General features: G+C 38.9%; 1 protein-coding gene across 1 annotated transcript in view; it reads left to right on the forward strand.

Moving 5' to 3' along the window:
* Nucleotides 1-3,786: 3,786 nt before the first annotated feature.
* Tnip3 (TNFAIP3 interacting protein 3) overlaps nucleotides 3,787-8,344 on the forward strand; it is a 39,133-nt gene continuing 34,575 nt past the window's right edge. The window contains exons 1-2 of the mRNA XM_021191743.1: nucleotides 3,787-4,025; nucleotides 7,031-7,108. Coding sequence (XP_021047402.1) covers nucleotides 3,981-4,025; nucleotides 7,031-7,108 — 123 coding nt within the window. The 5' untranslated portion in view covers nucleotides 3,787-3,980. The remainder of the gene's footprint in view (nucleotides 4,026-7,030; nucleotides 7,109-8,344) is intronic.

The raw sequence follows: 8,344 nt of genomic DNA on the forward strand, positions 1-8,344 counted from the left end.
AACAGTGGTTTGCTGTCAGTCCAAAGACGGAGCATCTTAAGTGAGACCACTTCACTGGACTACAAGATGAGAGAGCCAGGGATGGTCACCGCTACACGGAGCCACAGATGTGTTTCTATGGAAAAAAAGCAGGGAGCAGACCTGAAACTCCTCCCCCCATTCTGAGCCAATTATGAAAAGGCATTTATTTCATTGCCACTTATCAGTCACCCAAGTGGGAGTGCTCTAGGTCTTTGTAGCAATGGAAAGCTGTTTCAGGGTCACATAGTCTAGAAAAAGAACACAGGCTCTAAGACTCAAAGAGGAGTTAAAAATGACTCTAAGGCTTTCGGTCTGGAGAATAAGATTTCACTAATTGCAATGTGGAAAATGGGTCTTAGTGTGGAAACAAATGTGACTCTGAAACATCCCAACGGAGATGGCAAAATGGCTATTAACATGGACTGTTAGAGTTGGCGTGACTCAGGTCAGGATCAATTGGTGATGAAATACGTTGACTGGCACAGAATGTTACATATTTGAATTACTACTTTTGCTAGAATCTATTACCTTGTGCGCGGATGCCCATCTTTGCCATGTAATACACGATACATATCCTACAGGCTTGCTTTTATTTGAAATCCACTTTGATAATATAATTGCTATATACAAGGTACTATGAAATTAGAAGACATACAAAGTTTCTGTAGCTAGACTCATATGCATAAGGTCTTCTTTAGTTAAAATGGGCATCTTGGACCTCTGCACCTGGCTTTGGCCATCTCTGTAGTGTTTATTAAGCTGCCCTTTTATTTCACACACTCTCAGCTTTCGCCATTTGTATAACCCTGGACACTTAAGTCCTTCTGTGACTGTGAACAGAGGAGAAGGAACACTCTGTTCTGAGCTGCCACTTGCTGTACTGGCATTAGCACTTATTTTCTGGCTTCTATGTATTGTCCAGTTTACATATGGATACACATACAGCTTCACATATATGTGTACATAAGTACATCTATATATGCTTGTCAGCATCTATAGACACGCACACATGAATATTGAATATGCAAATGTCCTTGTAAGCAGGGACTTTTGCTTATTTTCCTTTGGAACTCACTCCCAAGTGCATAGTGAATGACACACCAAACAGGTATGTCCCTTCTCCTTTGTTATGCAATCTGCTTGATTAGCCCTTTTTAAATATCACATTATGATTATCACCCAAACATATATCTTTACTAAAAAGCCATTCTGGGAAAGATATTACCATTATCCCACCGCAGAATGTTAGAGGTGGCACTTTAATTGCTGAAACATCTTACCCAGTCACAAGTCTTGAGTGACAGAGCTGAGGTATGAAGCCAGGTGACCTAACCCTACAACTAGAACATGTTCCTTCCAGGACCTCTGTCTCTTACTAAAATAGTGTGTGCCCTCAACATCCATGCACATCGATTCAGATGCCTGCCAAAGAAAGCCTTCAGACATCCCCAGACATGCCATGCTATCATCTTCTCAGACTCATTATGAGGGAAGTACGGTCGATATCTCCAATGATAGTTGCTGATAAGTGCCTGAAAATTCCTTAGGTTTATTTTCTCCTATTGTAAAATATTATTTTGGCAATTTCGTGATTGAGAAAGCTTTAAAATTGCTTTGGAGATGTGGAGATGACACTTCAGTTTCTCTGAAAGTCATCTCAACGGGTGAGATTTTCCCTGAAAGAAAGGATGACTGGGAGTCAACCCTGAGAGAGAGTGGAGCCAAGGTACCAAGGCCTGTAGAGCCTCTTTTCACTCCTGGCCCAGGCCTACTGATATTCCCATTCTCCTCAGGAAATGTTGTTTATTGATACACTTTAGGACTGAGAACTCATAGAAACTCACTTTGCTATCAATCTGTACAGCAGAAGAGACAGAGGAGTTGTGATGGGAATTGTGAAGCTGTAGGATTTGGCATGACAGAAGCCATCATACCTCACATGAGGAACCTGCGTCAGGATCCATGGCAGGGAAGATTCCAGGGACAGACATGCCAAGGATGACATTTGAAGAGAATGTTCTTATAGACCATTTTTAAGGGTTCACATTGCTGCTTCTGATACTCCAGTACAACCTAACCCAGAAAAGCACAAAGAAAATTTAACTGTATACACCTACCTCTGAGCATGTATATTTGGGGACTGAAAGGAGGGTATATGAGTGCATGTTGGAATAAAATTGCTTTCCCATTTAAGATTTTTCTTTATTTTTGATGAGCATGTCTCGGTGTGGATAACATGTCAGCCTCTGTTTCTATCCTCTACATTCAGAGCATGTGTGTGTTATAACTTTTACCTTCAGAACTCTACAGGAACAATTTGAATCCCACTTGTATTTTTGGATATTACTCTAAGGCAGCCTGACTTTCTTTCACTCATATGTGTCTTCAAAACACACCCCCAAAATATCAGGAAGTAAGCAAATGCACTTAGAAAAATCCACACATTTGGAGTATAGTATAACAGATATTCCCCAATCTACTCATGAAATGTGTTTAATATTGCTAGAGCAGTGTAGGCACAGAGATGAACACAGCCACAAAGAAACTCATGGTCAAAATGGGAGAAGTGTTCCCTCTGGCTGGGGAGAAGAGACAGGGTACAGTCAGAGGACAAGAGAGGTTCTGTGTTCACCAGGTCTATGGGCAGGGAGCAGGTTGGCAAAGGGGCATGCTCAAGGGCACAAGGAAGGACAGAAAAGCCTCATTTCAGGTTGTTGAGGTAAGTGATATGACAGGAACATGGAGTGAAGTAGGGGAAAGTGAGAGATAGACTGTCTGATAGATGGAAAAGGAAGAAGGTCAGACCTCAGAAATGTACACACCTGCTTTTAAAAGTTTTAGGGTCCCAGAGTTTTTTCTTTGTTTTTGGTTTTTTTTTTGTTTTGTTTTGTTTTGTTTTTCACTTTAACCTACTTGTGTGGGGGTGTCTCTATGAAAGACTCCAGTCATGTGACTGAACTTAAAGAAGTTTATTTTTTCCTTTCAGCAACCCCTTCTTTACTTGTTTCTGTTCCAGAAGATTCCGTCCAAAGCACAGCTCCAACGCCTCCATGCCCTCAGCCCCTTATGCAGCCCGTCTCCAGTCCACCATTAACTGAAAGGTCTGTAGCAAGACAGGAAGGAGCCGGCTAATTAAGGCAGACCAAAATTCTGGAGGAAAAACTGATTTAATGATTTAAGCCAATGCCCTGGTAAAACATTTGAACTCGGCCGATGAGTATTCAATCTGAAAGCCGGATTGTCGATTGTCTTTTATGCCAATATAGAATGCTTGGTGTATAAGCAACATACATCTTATTTTGTTAAGAATTATTATTATTATTATTATTATTATTATTATTATTATTATTATTATTATCTTCAGTGAGAGTTCATAGCACTCACAGGTGTGTGTGACTCACCAAGGCCTACACAGCTAAGCTCATGTTTAGGAGACATTGCTGGAAAATCATACCCACAGGAAACAAGAAATCAAGCTGTCAAAAAATCAACAGTGACCTAACTACTTGGGTAAATATGATAAATTTCTGGCAGTTAGGCCAGAAGAAAAGCTAGGTTGGCCCCAGGCATTCTGTGGGTAGGAACTTCCTCCTCTAGTGGGAGAAACTGCTCTAAAGGAAGAAGGGCAGTTTATATACAGAGCAAGGCCAATCTGCCCCACATCTTAGTCACTGCCTGCCTACTTAAGACATCCTGGGAAATCCCAGTTACATGGAAGTCAATAAAAGTTAAAATTGCTCCTCATACATCCTTATTCTGTGTGGTTAACATACAGTCACTTCTGTTGGAGTCTAATGAGAACTTGTTATTATTTTCTACTGTGACTTAACAGAGACATAGGTTTTCCAAAGCTTGCCTGTTCTCATCGTGAAAGGCACTACAAGAGCTTTTCTTTTTCTCCTTTTCCTTCTGCTTGACAAGACGCTCAGAAAAAAACAGCTTTCTTGTCTTCCCAGGACATGTCAGAACTGAGTGCGGCTGGAGCTTGCATGGAGCACACAGAGGTAAGAGCATGTGTCAGGTGAAGGTGGCCACACCCACAGCCAAGAAGAACAGGATGGTAGAGGGCTTGAGGAGGAGAGCTCCTCAGTAGCTGAGCCACCTTCTCCAACTGAGACCTGCTCAGAATTTGAACCAGTGTTACTTGACATATGAAAAGAAAGGTCACTGGGTACCTTGTGCTGGCTTTGAACTCACAGGATTGGGCTGCTTCTACTAAATAACAGAACCACATCTGCACAGTTTCCTTTTCCTATGTGATTTTGTTCTTCTGTAGAAGAAGTTAGTTCAGTGTAAAGTCTAAAACATGTACTGTATAGATGTGATTAGAAATAAGATATTTAGCAGTAAAAGACTTATAGCATTAATATATTCAACTGGTGCTATAATTTGTTCAGTTATTACAAAAACATTCACTATTTCAATAAATTCATTATTATGCTTTCTTAGTTTTATATTATTTTTTCATTTATTTTAAATGTGTGCATACACATATGCCACAGAGTGATTGTGGAGGCCAGAGGACTGACTACCTGCCAGTGTTAGGCCTTTCCTTCCACAGTGTGGGTCTCAGAGATCAAATTCAGTTATTTGTCTCAGTGCCCTGTAAATTACCCACTCTGCCAACTTGCTATATTATCTCAAATTCTTCTTAAAGAGTTACCCAAGACATAATGAGAAACTAAGTGGAATTCATTTGTTCGTTTAGATATCTAATTTGCTGTGTCACAACTTGAATGCCTTAGCAGTTGACTTGAATGTTTTGGTAGAAGAAATAGCCAAACATTTTCAATGCAGACTTTATTTCACAGAAAATGATAATAAGGAATTGTTTAGAAGGATTACTTGTTTCATAAGTAGGCCCTTCCTAGAACCCAATGACTAAATGTCTTTGTATTTACTATAATATCAGATGACTTTGCTACCTGAAGAAAAACTGAAAAGAAAAGAAAACACACAAAAACTTACTCCAGCCGTGGGTGGTGGCGCACGCCTTTAATCCCAGCACTCAGGAGGCAGAGGCAGGCGGATTTCTAAATTCGAGGCCAACCTGGTCTACAGAGTGAGTTCCAGGACAGAGAAACCCTGTCTCGAAAAACCAAAAAAAAAAAAAAAAAAAAAAAAAAACCTTACTCCAAATATGAACAGCTTTGTGTTTGTTTGACTCTGCTTGGTTTTAATATGTACCTGAGGCATAGAAACCACGGTGAAATGCTAGTTTCTATTGACTAGTCTAGTCTATCTAGAAATTCCTGGTGATAGATTTCTTTCAAAAACTCTTTCTAGCCCTGTGCTCTACCTTCTCTTCTCAATGTCTCCAGTTATAACGGCTATTTCAGAATCTTGTACATCAGTACTCCTATGGTTACAAGTAGATTTTCTTAAAGATTTAGTATAGAAACCTTACTTATAGAATAAAAACCAAGTGTCAATGTGTTTTACTTTTTTTTTTTGTATAGAGAACACTCCTAGGTGGCTGGAAGGTGCGTGGGACACCAGATCCAAGACTGCAAATGTTTGCTACTCACAATTTTTGTATCACAAATAGGAAGAGTTTTGAGGACCTGAAGTTCACATGATGTTGGATGTTAGGATATTTATCATGAGGGGGGAATTGTGAATCCCCAGGACTGGTCTAGTGCTCAGGGTGCTTTACCCTTCATGGGTTCCCCTATGATGTTATGCCATTGGGGAGAATCACTAGTTTAGATTCAACTCAGGGCATCTCTACCTTGCTAAGCTCAGAGCATGCTGGGTAGGATCAGCTTATAGCATTTTCCAGACCAAGGTCACTTTGTGCTTACTCAGTTCTGACCCAGTATGGTCCTAAATTCTCAGAATCATCCCCCAAAAGAGAAAGTCCAACAATAATGCCAGGCATTGCTGACACTTAGGCTTCGATGTCACACTTCCAGTTTAGCCAAATGGCCTCTTGAGGTAATGAGATACTGTTAATCACTCTGTTTATTGACCAGCAGAAGACTGTCCTTAGAATGTGGTCTGATGAGCACGTGACTCTAAATTAAAAGTTTAAGAACAAAGGACAGCATTCACTCTCTGTAAAATGTTATCAAGCCCTGAAACACTAAGACTTGAATAAGTTAGAAAATAGCTTTATTATTTGTCTCCAATGAGAAAAAGTTCTTGAAATCCCAAGCTGACTACCAGTCATTTCCTCCAACCACTTTTGGTGGAGACCCGTAAGTCTGAACAGTGTTTCTTGGTTGGTCACGAATGACTTTCAGGGCTGTGGCTCATGGTAACGACTGCTGCTGAAACTGAGCGCAGAATTCAGAATTGCCCTGATCACCCAGTTCATTGAATTACTTAATGGCTTGGACAGCATGTTTGTAGACTATTGAATTACAGCAAGGAAACATGTTTTTCTGTAAGCTTTCCTGGAGGTGGTCCATTTTGCTAGATGGCAGGCAGTTTCTAGAACTGTAGGCCTTTGAATGATTGTCTCAATTCCTGGGTGGAAAGTAACTGAAGACAGGGTTTTTAGTTCTCATTATGCTAATAACTCATTATTAGTCTAAACTTGTGTTCTAATGTCCCACCTAAAAAGGCTGGCTAAAGTTCATAGGGTCAGATAATCTCTACCCACTTCTAAAACATACTTGTGTAATGGTCATATTGGCAGTTAATTCATTCATAATTTGTAATCAAATTGATACATTTTAGCTGTTTGTGTTAGTTTTGTTTACTTACAATTTATTAGTGAATTGTTTAAGTAATTAATTGAAATAAATGAACAGTAGATAGCATATTAGGCTGGCCCATCAGCTTGTCCCTGTGATGATGTTTTTGTGTACTAAATGCTGGGAATCAAACTCAGGGCCTTGTGCATGCTAAGCTAAACATATACCACAAAATACATATTGACAAACCCTGTAACAAATATTTTTACAAAACACAAGATTTCATCAATGAGGTTTTTGAAGATCAGAATTTCTTCTCTATATTTTATTGAATACTTAATCCCAACCTTTTATTATTTTTTTTAAAGTGTGCTCCACCAAGAAGAAAGGACTTGACAAATTCTCTTGAACAAAAGATAAAACACTTGGAAAAACAGAGACAAGAGGTAATGTAGAAATATTAAAGTCACATAGTCATGTATTAAGACTGAGAATAAAATAAGGTATCCTTAATGTCTTACTTATCATTAAATCCCAGTGTTTATCTCTAGAATACTAGACAATACTATTTTAAAAGGAAAAGCTTTTAGAAATCATGTTTGTGCTATGACAACTGAAAACGTGTTGATGTTATGAATGTGGTAGTTATAACTCTACTTTTGTAACTGTTGATATTTTCACCATGTGCATCATGGGAACTTATTGCCAATAACCTTTTAAACTGGCATACGAAGATATTTGATTTGTTAAAACCTTATACACAGTGGATTAAAGTTCAGTGACTTTCTGAGTTGATCACCTTAATCAATGTGAGTAATAAAATCCTGTCTGGGCCTGGAGAGAGGGCTCAGTAAACATACTTGTTACTGCTGTAGAGGACTCAGGTTCAGTTCCCAGCACCCAAATAATGGTTCTTAACCATCTGTAATTCCAGTCCCAAGGGATCTTAGGGCTTCTTCTGATATCTGATGGTACCAGCCATGTATATGGTTCACGTACATACATGCAGGCTAAATACCCAAACAGATAAAATAAAAATTTAAAGTTAATCTAAACAAAATAGGTACATAAGTCCAATGCACTAGAAGAAAAGTGCTTTCTAAGACATTGCTTTAGATTAACAAATGTTATTAGTTGTACTGCCAGCGAGTTCCTGATCTGATGGATGTTGGAACTCTTCTTGACAGAGGAGGGAAAGGCAAAGCAGCCACATCACACATGAGTTCTGTGGTTCCTTTGCTGACTCATTCTGTGCATCTCAACTTCCTTGTTTTCTTCTTCAGAACCTTCTCCTCCCCTTTGAGGTTGGGTAGGGCCGTGCCCTTTTGGAAAGTCACTAATCAATTGCAGAATGTCACCATGGCATAGTACTGCATGGCAGGAGGGCCAAGTATCTTCATAATCTATTCTACAGTTGTATGCTAAGTAGCTGTAAGAGTTCTCAGCATAAGAGTTTTCTAATAACCGTCACTTTGTATCAGGCTTTTTGGTTTTGTTTATATTTAGGTGGAAGTTTTAGATTTTTAATTAATTAATTAATATTTGTTTTTGGACATTATGACTATCTTCTTGATATCTGCCTCATGAGGCTAACTGCAGAATTGTGAACTTTTCTTACCAAAAAAAAAAAAAAAAAAAAAAAAAAAAAATATATAAATTTACAGATTTATTTATTCTTTTCT

Source organism: Mus pahari, chromosome 2, assembly GCF_900095145.1.
Source record: "Mus pahari chromosome 2, PAHARI_EIJ_v1.1, whole genome shotgun sequence".
Lineage (NCBI taxonomy): Eukaryota > Metazoa > Chordata > Mammalia > Rodentia > Muridae > Mus > Mus pahari.